The following is a 19,261-nucleotide window of genomic DNA, read 5'->3' as shown; positions in this document are numbered from 1 at the left end:
TTTTTTTACTGATGCAACTAAGGCAAATCTTTTGAGGTGTTTAGGTGTAGATTTGCAAAAATAACTGACGTTACACAAATCCCAACTGAAATATTGGCAAGTCAACCACCACAACCAGTTGAAAAGAGTTAAAATGTGGGATTAGATGACATTAAAGTTCAGACTTCATATTCAGCTCTAATGTGGTTTCTTTTAAAGTTGGACTAAAGAGCCTAACTAGCATAAAATTGTCATTCAAGTCTAAATAGTTTAGACCATATTGCTGTCATTATAGCTTATTACAACTGTGCTCCAGGCTGTAGGTCTTTAGCCTGTTCAATTACACACAAGACTTACATAAAAAAAAGTTTATCATCATTATATTACGTCACGGTTTTCTTTTCTTTCTACACTATCCATTTCAAGACATATTCAAGCACAAATAGAGCGCGCTGTCAACAACTTATCCCAGCTTTTCTTGTTTTTGACAGTTGACTTGTGGCACACGGAGTGGAAAATCAAGTCATATTTCAGTCTAAAGGACACAGAGTAAAGTTAACAGGCAGGTTTGGATGAGCAGTTTGTACATCCATCCCTCTGTCAAACATGCTGGCTGTCAGCCAAAATGAAACCAGGCCAAAAACGGTCTAAAAGCAGCAGTGTCCCTGAAGGTTTCTGTCACACTGGAAGAACAGCAGTGTCAGTGCCAGCGGCTGTCAGCCACAACGTAGAGCTCTATTGTTGAGACTCAACCACGTGGACACGGTGGGTGAATCGTAATGTGCGCACAGCCAGTTGGATCACGTTTTCTTAATCAAACGCTAAAATAAAAGTGAAAGAAAAACAACGTAATGAGCTCTTACTCTTCAGCCTGTATGGAGTCTGCTGGAGCCACGTAGTTACTAGGGATGTAACCTTTCTGTCCGGTGTTGATGGAGCGAGCCTCCCACCAGTCCCCTTCCCTGAAGTGAGGTGAAACAAAGAACGAGTGAGGACAAAACTGAAAAATATGAGTCCAGTTATTGAGTCTAAAATGTGGTAAAATAACCAGACAACCACCTGTCTACCTTGATATGTTAAAGTTAGTTTAAACATATGACAATAACTAAAACTACTCATCAAAATTAGGGTTATTTTATTGACATAAAACTGAGAATTTCCAAAAACAAGAACACTAAATGAAAATGGCAACAAAAAAACATGAAATAAAACAAAGTGGTGAAAAAAAACTTGGCTTCATTTTTATTTCCCCACATGTAGAATGAAATGGTTTCACACAAAGAGGGACCTTTAATGAATATGACTTTTTAACTGAACCTTTTTCAGTGTCCATGACCTTCCAGAAAACGCCTCATAAAACTATGTAAAAGTAGGCCAGTTCTTCACAGAAAACTTCCTTCCTCTTATGAAACTAACTAAAATGTAGCTGGCATAACAAAGTCTGAAGGACAGATCTCAAAACTGCATTTTAAAAGTAACTGACCAACTTTATATTGAATGATGAGGCCTTGGCTCTAAAGGGAGATGCCTTCAAATCTGAAAATCTGTCCTCCTCCCACTGCCACTTCTCTAAAGGCAGATGGCATTTTCACTGCTGCCGAGCGGCAGAAACATGCAATACGAGTGAAGTTTACACCTGCGTCCCTAAAAGATGATGGTTCTCCAGTCAGCAGCAAAGATGAGTAAAGAAGAACTAACTTCATATTTTAATGCATGGACATGTGCTTAGCAACTAATATATCAAAAATACTTTTAAATGCTTTTCTAAATAAAATAAAGAAGTTGTTTTTAATATGAAATCACAAAAAAGAAAATAAAAAGTATTTGAGAAACTATGTTAAAACTATTATACCTAGAGCTTTATTGATACTCTGACTTCAATATTGGATCCTAAACAATACTTTTTTTTGTTGCCAAATTTGCTTTTTAACAAAAACATAGTTGCATTTTTCAACTCATTTGCCTTTGTGTACACTGAAAACAGTTTAACAACATAACAAACAAGAAAAGCACTCGGAGAGGGCAGACCTCCGCCAAGACAGAACTGCACCCCCCACCCCCCCATCACCACCAAAATTTAATCATTTCTTCCTTGTGCCAGTATCAACATTTCCTGAAAATTTCATGAAAATCCATCCATAACTTTTTGAGTTATCTTGCTAACAAACAAACACCCAAACAAACAAACACGCATGCAAACACACAAAGCAAAGCGATCACAATACCTCCTGGCGGAGGTAATTAATTTATTTACAGCAACATGAACCTGTCTGTTAAACGCTTACGCTGATATTAATTAGTTAAGTATTGAAATTTGATATTTTTTGATTCTTAATATCCATCAGGCAATTTGGTACCTAAAAATAATTTTACCTACTGCCAAGTGTTTGTAATTAGTAATACAAAATACACATTTCACTACACTCATTCCATATGCTCTAATAAATGATCAGAAGTAGCATATTTGACTTCTACGCAGGAGGACTGATGTGTGGAAAAGCAGCATTGGCTAAACAGATGGCCCATTGGAGGAATCCATTAACCCAGACAGATTTCAGCCTTAATATGAGACCTGGATACAATGAAGGATTAAACACACACACACGCACAGACACACACACACACACACTCATACACACTGCTGTAGGACAGTCACATCCACACAGCAGGACTCTGTCAGTGTACAAAGCAAATGGACTCACGTGTTGTTGATAATCTGGAAGCGGTCCCCTTTTTTGAATGACAGATCATCTGACGTCCTTGCTTCGTAGTCGTACAGCGCTACAAAGAACGTCACACCTCCTGAAAGTAAAGGAGATGAGGAGGGTGAGCAAGACTGGAGGAGCTGCTTCATCCTAACACAAGCACATCAGGCACAAAAATAATCCTGTGGGAGAGCCAATGTTATATTAAATTATATCAAATCAAAGTAGAAAAAGTTTTTTCATGACACAATTCCTTCAGTGAAGGGCTTTTTTCTATGTAAAGGCTCTGGAACATCCATAATGCAAGAAAAAAAATAGTCTGACTTATTTTCTTTGGAATCATAATTGAAAATTTTAAAAATTAACACTTACAGTTCCATTAAGGTACACTGAACACTTCCTCTGTGACTATCAGGGAAACCAAATACTCTGACGATGCTTAAACCCCACAGCGTCACTTCAAGATGCTGAATGTAATTCACAGTACTTCATCTCTAGCTATAATGAAAAGACTTGGTTTTCCTGGGACAGGGTGAAGAAGTGACAGAGTGTGCAGAGACAACAGGACTGTGATAGGTTTATCTGAAGGAGGAAACTGAATGTGCAGGATTAGATCTACAATGGCCCCTCAGGCCAGATTATCCTCCTTGACAGAGTGAGATGGATCAGAACTGGGACTGAAGGGTGTGTGCATATGTGTGAGTGTGTTTTAGGAGAATACACACTTCTTTATTTTGGACAGATCACCTGCATAATCTCTTGGGAATTTCATGACAATGAGTGATGTTAGGATTCAACATCATTTTTTTTTAAAGTACCAATAATGAAGACTATTCCAAATCTGTGCATGGATTCAGATTCACATATGTGTCTGTTTTCTTTGGCCCAGCTCTGTCCAGGCCTGCTGCATTGCTTGCCATACTATGGATCTATTTTGGACTTCCACTCGGCCTTGATGTTTCGGGCTGAGTCGTTTCAAATGTCTAATTTGCATAACATCTGCTGCTCATAACGTCCTGTGCATAACAAATGCCTGACTGGGTTTATTTTAGACTTATAAATTCTTTAATCATAATGAAAAACTACGCGTTTCAGAGGCATCAGATTGTGTTTAGGTCTGCACATTAGTAGAGTTAATTTAAATCTTTCAGTTTTAATGAGGCTAAAACTCTCATCGTACTTTTTCTTTGAAGTGCCTCAAGTTTATAAAAAAATACTTGAATGAGAACAGACATATCAGTCTTATTCACAATATTACTTAAAAAAAACAACGTTCTGCACACTGACCTGTGATGACACTTGGGAAGGGGCTGCTCACAGCCACAGAGGTGAAGGACGTGGACGCCCCGCCAAAGGGCGTCATGACTGAGGACGCCCCACCGAACGGTGTAAGGGAGGCAGCATGGCTGTTGTAGCTGTTGTTGTGCATCTTCATGGCTGGCGAGTGACCCATCAGGGTGGGGTCGGGCCCATAGTGGCCCAGGTGGGCGTTAACTAGAGTGGCATTTGTATTGTCGGGTCGGTACTTAAGCGCAGAGCTCTTGTCTTCTTTACTCCTGACACAACCCATCGTCGAGCCTGTGGGTGGAAACATTGAGCTGAAGTGAATGATTCGAAAATTTGAGTTTGTTTGACGACATTAACCCTTTAACCCCTGAGATATTATTTCAATGAAACAGGCTGCTGTGAATTTGAGTCTGTTTCAGTGTGTTTTAGGGTCAAAACAGGGTGGAATAACAGAAAAAGACAAAGAGAGGAATTGAAGTTTGACAGGTTTTTACTAAATAAGGCACTCAGAATGTACACCAATAAGATGATTTAGGATGTAGAACATGAACTGTGAACTGGAACACACTGAACAACAAGTATTTGAATTTTGGCCCAGTAGCCTACTTTTTTGTTTTGGGGCTCTTGCTTTCTAAATTAGTCTCTAAATAACTCCAAAAAGCAGTTACACAATCAAAACTTGGTAAAAACCAACACAGTGAAAAAAATAAAGGAAAATCCGGACAACACTGCAGACAACAGTAAAAATAGAAAACGACCAGGAGAGCAGTGTTAAAAAAAAAGCCCAAAAAGTCTGTTTTCGTAGCGAGTTGGTCTCACTCACTGCTCTGTGTTTTGCTCCCCATTCCACAGGCGGCAGGGAGTGCACTGAGCATGCTCAGATGTCTATGGAAAGAACAAGGTCTATTCTATCAGCACATTCTGAAGTTTTTCCTGTTGAGTAAACGGTTGAATTTTTATGAATACTTCAAATAAATCATACATTCAGAACGTTCACCACAGACACGTCAGGGGTTAAAGGGTAAATGCGAAATGTACTGTTTATATGTCTTACAGTTTTGGAGAACAAAATCCATCTTTTTTTTTTTTTGACTGTAACTCAGTGAAAATGCACTACGGCTTAGATTTTTCCAGTTTCAGTAGAAAGTGAGTGCAAACAAAATGTAACACCAAGAAATGACGGCCAAGAATGAAAATGTGTACTTTGTACAGAACAGACTAGTGAAGTCTACTAAACCCTGTCCAGCGATATACGCACAATTCCCACTTGACAGTAAAAAAAGATACATGACTATGACATCAAACCATTATAAAAAGAAGCCTGAGTCAGTCTGCTGTGCTATAATTATACTGCAGCTTACATGGAAAGAGCAATACAGTAGAGGGGATCGCTGACAGTGGTGGATAATGGACGACAGAGATGACCGTAACAAACTGAAGGTGAATGAGCTCCATGTGAACATCTGCGCTATTTTGCTGATGTCTCACCAGAAGCTTCACAATAGGACTCATCAACTGGCCCTTTCACACAGCCTGTTCAATGCAGGAATGTTGAATGTTGCTCAATACCAAGCCTCTTCGTTCTGCATTAAAACATGAAAACACCACACTGGGGAGAGGGTGTTTGCTCTGCCTTTAAAGCAGCAGTGGAAATACTGATAAAACTTTCTGATAACATGATATGAATTACTGAGGTTTAGAAAAAAAACGCTGAAGAAACACTGAGTAACAGGTATCCAGACATTACTAGAAGAGTTACATACATGGGCAGGGCTAGTAAAAGCACCTCAACACTTCATCTGTCACTACTGTTTGGACACACACATGATCATATTTCTGATGGATGATGTTTTAAGTCACACTAGGTGCTGAAGCTGTTATGTCACACCACTGAGGGATGATGGTACTAAAAAACACACACAGGGGTATATGTGTTGGTGTGTTTGGTTTCATAAAGGGTCTTCGTAATACAGGAAAAACAAGTATTCTAGCATTTTATAAAAACTCAGACAATGTGACTACCTGATTTACTGTATAATTATTATGTGTGATTCCTGTATTCGAATGCTAAACTCATAAAAAATGCTTTGTAATTGTAATGAGTTTATGATTCAAGCTGAGAGACGTTACGATACAGCACATAGCCCGCAGCGTTGGCGTAATTTTACCATACAAAAAAACAAAGACCCCAAGGCAGTGAATGACCTCACATGACTTTACAATTCCCAACAAAAGCCTGGCAGCCAGCAGAGCTAGGAAGAAGATCCCGTTACAGCCTTTGGCCAGTTCACCTCTCCTCTGTGATCATACTATCAGTGACACAGATTTGAGAGGTGGTGTCCCCCCCCCCCCCCCACCGATCCTGTTGATATACAAGACCCCTGTGTGTAGGTGATTATGTGTCTTCTTTGGTGACAAAATTACCTCACAAGAACAGAAAATACCCTGACAATAGGCTTTTAGGAAGATGTGTACTTGCAATACAACAGGGGTGACAAACATACAGCCCGTGGACCAAAACTGGCCAAAGGGTTCAATCCAGCCTGTGGGTTGAATTTGCAAAATGCCAAAAATTACACTGAAGATGTTGACAATCAAACACATTTTACTTCAGGAGCCACATAAAGTGGATCTCAAATGGGCCGTACCAGTAAAATAATATAACATTTTTCTCTTTTAGTGCAAAAAAGTAAAATTGCATGAAAATGTTTAGCTATATTTACAAACTAACCTGAAAATATAGCTGTGGAAAAAATTATTAGACCATCTAAAGTCATCAAAAACAAAGGTTATGCAATTGAGTACTAACTCCTGTGTGTATCATGTGACTAAAACAGACAGAAAAGAAAACATAGAATGCCTAAAAACACTGTTTTTGTCAGTACAATGCCATAGCTATTGATGTAAGAACTGAAGTGATTTTGATTATTATCAAGAAACCATGGAAAATGGATAGATATCAGCTCTAAAATTAAACTACTATGAGCTATTTTTGTTGTTATCATTATATTTGTCCAAACAAATGTACCTTTAGTTGTACCAGGCATTAAAATAAAGAAGAAAATGAAGAAAACATGGGTGGGCTACTGATTTTTTCCGCGACTGTATATGAACAACCTAAAATTTCTTAGAAAAAATATGATCAATTTTAAAAATATTATGTCTGTTACAATTTCTTTTTTTGCCTTTGTAGATCCACTGTGGTCTGTGAGTGGTTATGCACATGTGTAAATGACAAATTAAGTACTACTAAGCAAAATATTGTTAAAATTTGAGCTGCGCAATATATTGTTTGAGCATCATCACAATGTATGTGTATGCAATAGTCACATCGCAGGTCCTGCAATGTAGGAGGCAATTAAACTCGACGTGTTCTCATCTAATTTCAACCTGGGTACCTGACACACACTGCACGCAGCGATCCACCAATCACAATCGTTCTTAATTTGTCGAAGCAGACCATGCCCCTTCACATGGAGTGAATTGCTGGTAATAACATTGAAAAATTAGCAAAGAACAAGAGAAAATCACCAAAAAAACAAAGACTTGGTGCCAAAAAGAAAAGCAATGTCAGTTATCTGGAATTATTTCAGCTACAAGAAGGACGATACTGAAACATGAGTTTTGTGTCGATAGTGCCTTGCACCTGTTGCCAGAACAAGAGGAAATGCAACTAATTTGTTTGACCATTTACGTCGGCACCACACAGCTATTATATCCTCCTGAGTAGTTTTTCATATCGCAATATATATCACAGAGTTAAAAAAAAATCGCAATGTCAGTTTTTTTCCAATATCGTGCAGCCCTAGTTAACATAAATTAATAAAGTAATGTTTCTTCAGAAATTTCAGGTTGCTCACATTTTTTGTGAAAGGATAGGTTGGGAATATAAACATTGTTGTAATGTAATTTTCCTTTATTGCATTAAAACAAAGAAAAAAATCTGAGTTTTCATTATTTATAGTTTTATTTATGCAGTTATTTTCCTGGTCCTGCCCAGTTGAGATCAAACTGAGCAGTGTATGTGGCCCCTGACCTAAAATGAGTTTGACACCCCTGCAATAGAGGATCACACAGTAAATACATGTCAGAATGAGGCTTTGTGTGTTTCTGATGTCAGGAGTTAATGGCATCATCTACATATCCCACACTGGCTTCTCATTTTCCCGTCTCCGTCTCTTTGTCTAAGCGTTCTGCGTCATCTGTCCACGTGTGTGCCTTTTCAGCAAAACACATTAAACCAATCCACGGTGACTCATATCCTGGCATTTGTAAAATGTTACAAGTTTCAAATGGTTGTCAGTGACAGGTCGCACACTGGTATTTGAAGCAAAGGTGTGCCACTGCCACTCATGAGTAAAAGGCCAACAACGACAAAACACCAAACACAACAGGAGCAGAATGTTAAAGAGGGTGTACATTTGGTTGTCACATCGTAGCAACTGTACTCATATTTAGGAGTGTGTGATCAAGTCAGAGATTATGATATTTGGTGATACTTTAACCCTAAAAGACCCAAACATCCACCAGAACCCAAAATCATCTACTGATCTAAAATGCTTCATAACTTCTGAACTACTGAGTCTATCAATTTGTTGAAATAATTTGGGTAAAACAGAGCTTCTCAGCTTTTCATGGTCATCAGCAATGACCCATTTGGACGTTCAGAGGCTCCGTAGTTACCGTGGAAACACAGTCATCTTCTACAACTTTGATTCAACAGTAAAGCCCATGGAGTTGGATCAATGACAGTGATTGGAGACAATTTTGTTAACTTTTATTTAGTGATATTTTTCTGGAAAAAGTAAGTTTTTCTTTGTTTCCTCTGTTCTGATACAATAACCTTTGAATTAGAGATGCAAATTATTGATTAATCGATTAATCATTAGTTGGTTGACCTTCTTGATCAATTAACAATTAATTGATAAGCGGTGATTTTCCTGAGAACCTGGAATTGTCTTTCGATAGGGTCTATAAGAATAAAAGCTAAATACTGTTTATATACTTCATGAAAAAAGAATGTCATATTCCTTAATGATTGACTTATTGTACCATTGGATACAGTACAGGCAAGGACCTTTATGGAGTAGAACTAAAGAGATTCTACAGAGCAATTCAATAAAATAAATGGATCTGAAGAGAGGCAGTTTAGAAGAAATGGGCATTTCTGAGTTTGCATCACTGACATGATGGAGCGAGATTTCAGCGGACCCGTCTGTGTTTCACTCCACCATGTCCCTAAAGCGATTCTAACTCATCAACACAATGATCCGGTTCAATGACCGGCTATCCCAGCTGCGGCGTCAGAGTGCGGACAAACCAGCAGCCTTCGGACAGGACGTGGAAAAGGGCAATTAACTGACAATTAATAATTTAATCGAGCAAATTCTTATCGACAATTAATTGATAGTCGATTAATTGTTTACATCCCTACTCTGAATTCACTCTTAGCCGTAACAGGGTTAAACAGGGTTATTTTCCAGAAGATTTTCAGCCACTACAGAGACAAGTTATGACATCATACACTAATCCATTTCCCTGTCCCCCTCATTCTTTGGAAGTGTTCTTTTCTACAGCTGTAACTTGCATTTACCCAGACTAGGGATGCAAATTATCGATTAATTCATTAATCATTAGTTCAGTGGTTCCCAACCTTTTTTGGCTCATGACCCCATTTCAACATCACAAATTTCTGGCGACCCCAGACATTCAAAACGGAGATTTTTTTTTTTTTTGCTAAAATTAATTTGTTTTTGATCATGTAATAGTTTGCTATACTATGTTGCAAATAAACTTAAATTTTAGGCGACATTTAGTCTATATAATGTATATTATTGTGGACAGAGGCAAAAAAGCCAGGTGCAGATCACTACACAAAGTGAGAATTTTATTTTCCTTGGTCAGGATATGTACAGTCAGTCCAGCTTGGATTTACAAGGCTGACAATTAATACTGAACAAACACGAACTCAAACTATGAATTATGAAAGAGCTGCAGCATCTAAAATCAACCACAATGAACATTTGACAGATAAACAGAACCACAGTACTGCAGTTTCAGCTTCAGAGTTTGTCATGTCTTTTATGTATTGGGATTGTCCCTGTCAACTCACCATAGATTCTTTATTAGTAAGTTGTTTTTTTTTCTTTTTTTTTTAATCAATTACTAGAAATTTCAGGCGACCCCAAGGTTGAAAAACACTGCATTAGTTGGTTGACCTTATCGCTCAATTAACGATTAATTGATAAGCGGCAATTTTCCTGTTAACCTGAATTTCTCTTTCAATAGGTTCTACAAGAATAAAAGCTAAATATTGTTTATATACTTCATGAAAAAAGCATGCCATATTCAGTAATGATTGATTTATTGTACCATTGGGGATACAGTACAGGCAATGACATTTATGTAGTATAAAGAAATAAATTCTGCAGAGAAATTCAATAAAATAAATAGATATGAAGAGAGGCAGTTTAGAAGAGATGGGCATTTCTGACTTTGCATCACTAGCTGACATGATGGAACGAGATTTCAGCATTTTGCTGTTTCCAATCAGGACAATTATTTAATGTAAAAAAGCCAAAACTTTCACTTTCCTGGGTCTCAGGAGGTTATCAGGATTTCAGCTGTATTCATTGATTTCACAGAATCACCTCATCCAGCCAGAAAATGTTCCCCCTTTCAAAGTGTGTGCTAGTCTTCGAGCTGTGCAGTGAATTCCATTTACAAAGATGTTCAAGGCCAGTCTGTTACACTTGAAATGAAAGTCTGTGTCATAGATTAGGTTATACAGATGATCCTCTATTTTGCATATTAAGCAGGGACATCAGAAGTGTTGACTAGCTGACTAGAGATAAGCTAGTGAGTGGTCACATGTGAGCAGATCACTAAGGACGCATATCAAAACTGGTCTTATCAAGGTCTTTATGACCTAACCCATCTAATGTTAATTCAGTTTAAACAGATTATATGATCACAGGCATTTTTAATTAATAGCTTTTTATGCTAGCTTTTATGTACAATACTGACTGTCTTAAGGATCCTGGATAAAATCACAGACGATACTGGACAAATACATGACACTTTATATGCATCTGAGTCTTTAATTTGGCAGGTGACCTCCTCTCTTTGGGTTGCTGTTTACGTCCTTATTCCAACTGTCAAACATTGATCTGTGCTCTGTAAAATGTACTGTAGTACTGTTTTACTCAACCGTTTTAACTTCCTACAGAGTGGACCACTGACTAAAGCTGAGGTGAAACCACTCATATAATGTGTACCATGTATGATCTTAGTTTGAGAAGAGCTAGCTTAGGGCTAAACCTTTAAGCGGAAATGATCAATCTATGGATCTGCGTGTTTGAGATGGATGGTGCATTGATTTCCTCTGATGAACAAAGAGCACTGACTGAAAGCATTTGCTTGGACAGTGAAAACATAGTAGGATGAGTGATGAGTGCACAGAACAGATGGAAATGACATCTGATGAACGAAATGAATATCAAAGATATCCCAAATGATTATATTGTTTTTTCTCACATTCAATCATAAGAGTGCTCTCCAATTTAATTTCACCAGCAGAGAACATCCCGTGCATGACTTCATTTACTTCTTTTAAGTGACATAAATTCATAATGACAGATTTGACTTTAGACAAATTTTAGCATTTTTAGAAATCAGTGTGCACAGATTTATGTGCAGACAGAATATCAGTAACAGCTGGTACTGACAGCATGAGTGCTGCACAAGCATGGCAGCTCGACTTGTTCTTATAATTTGTTAATGCTTGTTAATATGCAATGTAGCATGACAACTTCTCGCAGAGCAAAAATACACAAATTCACTTGGATTAGTAGCTTTTGCTGGGAGCATAATAAAAAGGATACAATTAATTAATATGTCTTAATTGTTTCTGTATAGTGAAAGCTCACTGAATCTCTTTGGAGTGCTTAAGCATAACAGATGAGATGTCTGTGTTCATCGATGTATGAGCCAAGCAAGGCACAGTTTGCATGTTTTAGCAGCAAATGTACAATTGGCATATACCTATATTCACACAGATGTCACGGAACATGGAGTACATGCATGAAAGGTTAAAATGAACAAGAAGAGACTGTAAAGTGTGCAAAAGAAAAGCTATCACCAACATTTCAGGCAGTTTTGTTTAATAGTTTGTCATAAGAACCATAAATGTGTCACATACAGTACAAGTGATGTGAGTCCTCAATGGATAGTCATGATTGTTAGATAGTACAATAGCTTGATCACAGTAATAAAGCATCTGTGATCATTTTGTATAATCATAACAATAAGCAGCTCCAACAAACAAAAAAGTCATTTTTCCATCATTATCTCAGTTGCTTTCCATCATCTTTCGCTCTTTCAATGACATCATCGTCATCCTCTTCCTCTTCTGCTATGTTTAATGGCAAGGCCACCAACTATTCTTCTTCATGACGGGAATGTGGCCCATGTTAACAATTGGAGGGTTTTTTTTAAGTATTATTCTTACATTTCATTGTCAGTATGTTCTGTGTATATTTGAGATTTTTGTACTGCTCTTGTTCACAAAGCCTCAAAGCAAACAGAAATGTCAATTTACTTATTTGTTCCAGTGTCAAAAAATGTCTTTCTCTTTGTCCATATGTATTATTAAGCTATTAATAGATGTGCATGAATATAGCAGCATGACATGAAAAAAAAATAAAAAATTACATCACTAATCTAATTACTGTATGGCATTTGATTTGATGAGATATCCCTTCTAGCAATCTTCCCCATCCCTAATTTCAAAGCATGAAACACATTGACAACTCTGGTGCACAAATGGCAAACGTCTGCCACTGACATCAAAGCAAAGGTCAACATAAACACGACCATCACCTTTGACCCCACCCTGACACACATGTCACACACCACATGGTTCCACGTGTCCAAAACACTTAGTCCTGACAATACGGTTAATGCCACAACAGCTCTAAAAGAAAACACAGGAAAGTGGTGTCTGTGCTGCCTGAAGAGGGTATTGAGGCTCTGATCCTTTGCCCTCCAAGCAAATACTCTAATCTGGAAGAAAACAAACTATTATGGCTGTGATGGCCTTAGGTACACAGACCATGTTTCCACTAGAAACTGATCTAAGTGAACAAACCATTGAAACTATGTGGAAAACCAATGGAACCGGCAAGGAGGATGAGTACACACTTGTGCAGATTCTTTTGTCTGTCATGTTATTTAGATACATATACATATGAAAATATATTATCCCTTAATAACTGGAAGTTCTTCCTATTTACATTATTATGCACCCAGACTATTTGCTCCAAAAATGGCCATGAATAGATCACGAGCCTGAGCGAGCCCACAGGGTTGGCACATGATCTGGCGTGTCCAACTGGTTCAACGCCCACAAGTTTTACTTAAGATTCCTTCCTGCAGGGCACAAAATATTACACCTAACACTTAAATTGACTCAAAAGAATGCTTTACCTAAACTTTTTCTGAGTTTATACACACACCAAAAATTGCTGAATCCATCGCTGAGTGTAAAATACTTCACCCTTGTCACACTTTGTAAATCATAGATTTTATGGAGTAACAGAAATGTCTTTACAACAGGCCAAAGAAGACAACAATGAATAGAATGAAGGACTGTGTTCTGAAAAAAAAGGAAGCTCACACCTCTGCCACATAGAGAAAGGCTTTCAGTTTTGTCTTTTGTCAGCCTCATCTTCTCTTTTGTTATGGTAAAAGGGAGACTACCTTGCAGTGCCTCCCCCCACAGAGCACAGCACACCCACATCCCATTGACCTATACAGCCCATACACATGCTAACAGTGAGCAGCGCAAATGCTAATGAGGACACAGATGCGAACTGTCCTTACAATCGATCAAACAAGCGACTCAAATTAAATATTCAAAACGGCCAGATGTGGTTTGTGGATTTAGTGCGGGGCAGATTAAGAACCACATTTGGAATGAATGAGTACCTCACTGCTTAAAAAAAAAAAAAAAAAAAAAAGACAGAACTGTAGATGCTGTTTAGTTGACAGTTTCCTCCAAAGCACTTAACAGGACACAGGATTATTGACAAGTTCTAGCCATTAAGCTATTGAGCGGTTCACTTCACCGCTCCTGTGGTGACATATTCCAGTGTCCTTTAGTGACCGTTCAGGAAATTACACACAAATGAGTCAGAGCATTTGTGATGCAGAGAACAATCTCCACCAGTGTTGTTCTTCTTTTTTTTTTTTTTTTTACTGTGACAAATTTATCATAACTAATGATGCCTCAAATTGACTTCGCTGCAAATCAAATTACAGGCAGATTATTGTACCCATTCTCAGATGAGTTCCTAAATGAGGCTCTTACACAGACAATGAGATTAGCTGGTGGCTCCAAAGGGACAGGATGATACCACTCGAAGCTGGTACACAGATGTGGGTCACCAGTCCAACTTTAAATTGGTGTTAACGTATGAGGGTAAGTGTTTAAGTTACTTTACACATTTACAATAACGCAAACTGAATTCAAGCCTCAGGCAGATCCGAGTAAGAGCTAAATATATCTGCAACACTGAACTGAAAATAATAAAAAATTGATGATGATTTATGTTTACGAAGGGGTTTACTCCCAGACAAACTGTACTAGAGAACACAAAACACAGTGGTATGCAATGAAACGAACGCCAGAGCCAGACCCCATCCATGGACATGTGACCCGTGAGGTTGTGTGCCAGACTGCCACTGATGCCGTGTCAGATTAAGGAGACACAGGCTGCTGCTTCCCACAGGGCTGAGGGAAACAATGCTGGAGAGCTGCAGGAGGGAAGCGTTTGCTGTCGTTGGCATGCAGGCAACATTCAGGACAAAAAAAAATAAAACAACTTCCAACACTACTTACTATTCGGCTACTTTACACTGAGGTAAATTCATACCACAACCAGTGTGAAGCCTTACTCACGAATGTACCACAGTGTAGATTATTTGTACAGTCAGGAACATTTTTAAGGAGATTTACAGGCCTTAATGTTCTACAGAAGTGACAACCTTTTATGAAAATCAAGAATGAAAGAAAGGTAAAGCATAGAAAAGATGGAAAAACTACTGAAAAGGACAGAAAGGTGAAACGAGTAAAACAATAATTATATCTTTTGAGCCAATCTTTACTTTTTGACCCCTTTTAACTTTTATGATGGATAAGAGTTGTTTTTAATTGCACATTACTGAGTATTTTTTCTCTGGAAGTCTAATTGTCTACTTCTGTTTGCAAAGTTCCTCAAGTTAGAGATGTCTGGCAGTGGATGCACCCAGTGGGATCCAGCATGACGCTGCTCTGAACTGGTCCGCGTCATTCTGACTAATCAGATAAGCAACTCTAGCTGTTCTGGGAAACGCCTTTTGAACTTTGAGCCGCTGTCTTGTGTAACCTTTACAATCAAGCAAGATTTGGTGAAAACGCAATTTTATGATCTTTGTGGACAGTGTCGCAATTACACTAAAGGTCAGTGTCACTGAAGCCAAAATATCACCATTCAACAGTGGCTCTGTTGATTTATTTACCTTTTTTTGTTTTTTGGCTTGCTGGCATCATTTCACATAATTTACTTACTGGACAGTCATGTTATCATAGATTGCACAAAATTCACCAAACACAAAATAACTGGTGCTTTATTTAGTAATGGTGTGAAGAGCAGACTGCATGTGAACAGGAAAGTTTGTTATGTTCATACTTTACATTTAATACTTGATTCAATTGAATCCTTTGTAGTGAATAATTGTGGAAGCTGACATTACCACTGCATCTCTAGTAATTGCTATTCTCAGAAGAAAGTTGTGGCACACTCCAGCAGGACCCTACATTCAGACACAGGTTGTCCTATTTCATGCAACAAACAGACCATTATCCACAAATTCTTCAGACGACAGGTGTGTCAGCGTTCTCTAAAAGTAACTGTCATTTTGGTCTTTCATTCACATTCACCTAGTGTAAATATGGACTTTTTTTTGAAAATTCTTTCCATGTTGAACATCTTTAGAAACTTTAAGTGGACAGGAAAAACTGTTTCAGTTTGACATTTTGTTACACAACAGACTGATCTCATGAAACAGCGCTGTATGTCACGGCAGTTCTTACGGCATTTTGTGTACTATACATAAGCATTTTCGACCTTTCGCGTGTTATTCAACTCCATTTGATCACATATCAATTTACGCCAAGATCTCCAGCTCACATAACCGTAACTGCTAACCCTAACCCTCAGTATTTGACACACTGATTCAGGTTAGACAGGGGGTTAATAATGATGTGAACATACACGTGGAAAGCTTATAATACGTACAGATAACAGATAACACGCCAATTAAAAGTGGCATCTATATTTACGCAAGTCATGATATCACGTTGCACATAAGATGATTTTGTTTAATGTTGTTTGGGCAAAGTCATGCACGTGCAAACCCTGTGGTAGCTGGGGTCACAGCTAAATAATCCCAAAGTCCCATGAAACAGAAAACTACATCATATTACATACTTTTGGCAGGTTTCAATAGCATTTTTTCACTATCATGAGGGAGATGTTTATTTACTGCTTTTGTAAAAGAATCATGTGACAATGACCGAGGGAAATGGTTTTTAAATTATGCATAAGAAGGAGCTCTTCACACTGACTTACTACTAAGGGAAAAATTGTATGTTATCTTGCTTTTCCACTGCTGGCTGAACTTGGTCATCTTCAGAATGACTGCAGCTACATGGTACGCAGCAGTGGAGGAAAACTTAATGTTAAAGTTAAGTTAAATTTATGTTTAAGTTAAGTTAAAATCTTAAGGACAGTGAAGCTCCATGTTATCATGTCCACAGTGAAATGTATCCTAATACAAAGATTTTCAGGGGGAGAAAATAGTTGTTTACACTTCAAATCTATAGTGGATTTATCAAGATGGAGTAAATTTTCAAGTTAGCTACGACATTTTGGAGATTTCCTGCTAGGCTGGCTTGACATTCCACATCATGACATGATGACACACAAAAGTACTGATGCGGAAATGATTCTGAGTTTTATCTATCCACTAATCAGTTAAGTATGACAATATGCCATATTTACTTCCTGTAGCTACTATGAGTTCAGACAAACAGAAACCTTTAAAGTCTGCAACCAAACTTCTAACACAAATCCAGTCCACAAGTCTCATTACTCACTTGACAAACTTGCTCAGTGAACTCTGTGTTTGATCTCAGAGATGTGAGGGGATACCGGGGGCTGCAAACCATTACTCAAGCGTTAACTCAGCAATTGCTCTGGCAGACTCCCAGAGGTGCTGTACGGTCTTATCTTCAGGGCAGCCTGCCATCTCTGCCAATCACAGTGAGTGGAGGGGGCCGGCGGAGGAAAGAGGAACTTCCTTCCGAATCCATTCATGCCATTGAGGCCACCTGCTGTGCCTGTCAAAGGCTCAGGGTGAGTCTGGGAGAGAGAAAGAGCCATCTTCAAGCTATAAAATAGAAGAGCTCTTCTTCTTCTCTTCTCTACTGAGCACACGTTGCTGTTTATGGACATCTGAAACCTGAGTGCTTTATTTTGGCCCTCTAAAGTCCCAACATTTACTCAGTTTGCCACCACGTCAGAGCATCGCGCTGTGACTCTGACCCCCCCAATGTGTCACAAGAGTTTCCAAATCTTTAATTAGTTAACTGTAATGACACTGTAGAGTCCCATTTGTGCCATGAGGACACTCAAGGAGTATGCGAGGATCCCTCATGCCTCTAGTTAAAGTCAAGTCCCTGATCCCAGGCCAACACCACCTGTTAACGCTCCTCACTGCTCTGCCAACAGCCCTCTCCATTCCAGCTGTGTGTATGTGCGTGTGGACGAGACAGGACTGTTCAGCCAACTGGGTCTGTACTAACAGAGGGATTACCGTGGAGAAGGATTACTGTGGCACCGTAGTATATAATACACCAAACAGACACATGGACAGTCTGTGAATCTACAGATACACACACATACAAACCACTGCTGCTGATTTTATGCCTTCTTACACACTCAAATTCCATATTTTGTGGAGTGTGCAAATCAGAGAAGCAGACCAGTGCAACCACAATAAAAACATGCAAGAAGAGAGAGGGAGGTTACTGCAAAGAGCTTAAATAACACTAGTTTTGTCATTGTGGGAACTCTGTTGTAATATAATATGTGCATGCAATAAAGGCCTATAACAGCTGGGGCCTACAGCAGCTGACTGTGGGAGACAGGGATTGGGTGAGGCAGCAGGAAAAGAGTAAAGTGGTTAAACTTTGGTACGTGACACACACTTGTAAACAGATTTGCACTAAAGATGTTCAGCTGGGTCTGCTGATTTAGTTTCATGTCTATTATTTACGTCGTGGAATGCTGTGTAAATGCAGTAATGTAACTATGTTTAAGGAGTCTTATTATGGTCGTTTTCCACCACAGAATATAAGACAAAGTATCAACAACCTGCTAGTGACTCTAAGCTAGCATTTAATAGCAGTGTACCAGACTAAGGAAACTCTTCTGAACCTTTACCTTAAACTTTCCTCAAGTGTCACCACACTAGGCCGACCTCTCTCCGCTTCCAACACAAAATATGACTTTAAGGTGAACATTTCATACCTTAAAAGCGACCTTTGAAGCGTTGTATTGCGGCTACATGCGTCCTGTGATCCTTTTTCACCCACGGTTTTTTGTTTTTCCCGTCGACAATCCAAAGTGGAAACAGCCGACACCAGCAGTCTCTAACGTGGAATCTCAGTCTTCTGTCTGTCCCATACCGATTAACTACTTCACCAGCCCAAAGTCTTCCGCTCAGAACCCAAATATTCCACTAGGAAGACAATAAACTGCCAGCTGACAAAGGCTCCTTAATATGGCGGGGTTAAAGCTAGCCAAAGTCATTAAAATATCCAGAAATCACCGCCCGCTGATAGGTCAGGGTTGCCCTGAAAGAGGCACAACAATAGCCGGACTAGTCGCGAGGAGCCGACGAGGCCAAAGGAGGAATAGTGCTGCATTCACGGACTGAGATTAGACTCGTACGTTTGTAAACTGGGACGTAATTCCCTTTAAAATACACAAATAGTCGCATAATTTCAGTGGTTATTCGTGTTCTGTAGTAAAAGCATACATCGCATGGGAGATTTTTTTTTTTAAAAATTGCAGCAGGAAGACAGAAAAAAAAAAAAAAAGCCAGCCCCTTTGTGTTAGTTTTTATGCTGACAATAAACTACCTATAATTAGTTTTTATTTCTAACAATATTTCAAACATTTAAA

The 19,261-nt window shown here is 38.7% G+C and overlaps 1 protein-coding gene across 4 annotated transcripts in view; it reads right to left on the bottom strand.

Moving 5' to 3' along the window:
- yes1 (YES proto-oncogene 1, Src family tyrosine kinase) overlaps window positions 1–18,994 on the bottom strand; it is a 38,100-nt gene extending 19,106 nt beyond the window's left edge. For 3 of the 4 annotated variants that reach the window (XM_030159818.1, XM_030159821.1, XM_030159822.1), the window contains exons 1-4: window positions 18,605–18,994; window positions 3,972–4,262; window positions 2,682–2,781; window positions 843–941 (exon numbers count right to left, since the gene is read on the bottom strand). In XM_030159818.1, the coding sequence (XP_030015678.1) occupies window positions 843–941; window positions 2,682–2,781; window positions 3,972–4,254 (482 nt within the window). In that variant the 5' untranslated portion in view covers window positions 4,255–4,262; window positions 18,605–18,994. Of the gene's footprint in view, window positions 1–842; window positions 942–2,681; window positions 2,782–3,971; window positions 4,263–17,169; window positions 17,415–18,604 lie in introns of those variants that run through there. The other variant, XM_030159820.1, reaches the window with a different exon arrangement.
- Window positions 18,995–19,261: the final 267 nt, after the last annotated feature.

Source organism: Sphaeramia orbicularis, chromosome 17 (genome assembly GCF_902148855.1).
Source record: "Sphaeramia orbicularis chromosome 17, fSphaOr1.1, whole genome shotgun sequence".
Lineage (NCBI taxonomy): Eukaryota > Metazoa > Chordata > Actinopteri > Kurtiformes > Apogonidae > Sphaeramia > Sphaeramia orbicularis.
The sequence above is the reverse complement of the archived record's forward strand: the minus strand, read 5'-3'. Positions and strand labels throughout refer to the sequence as shown.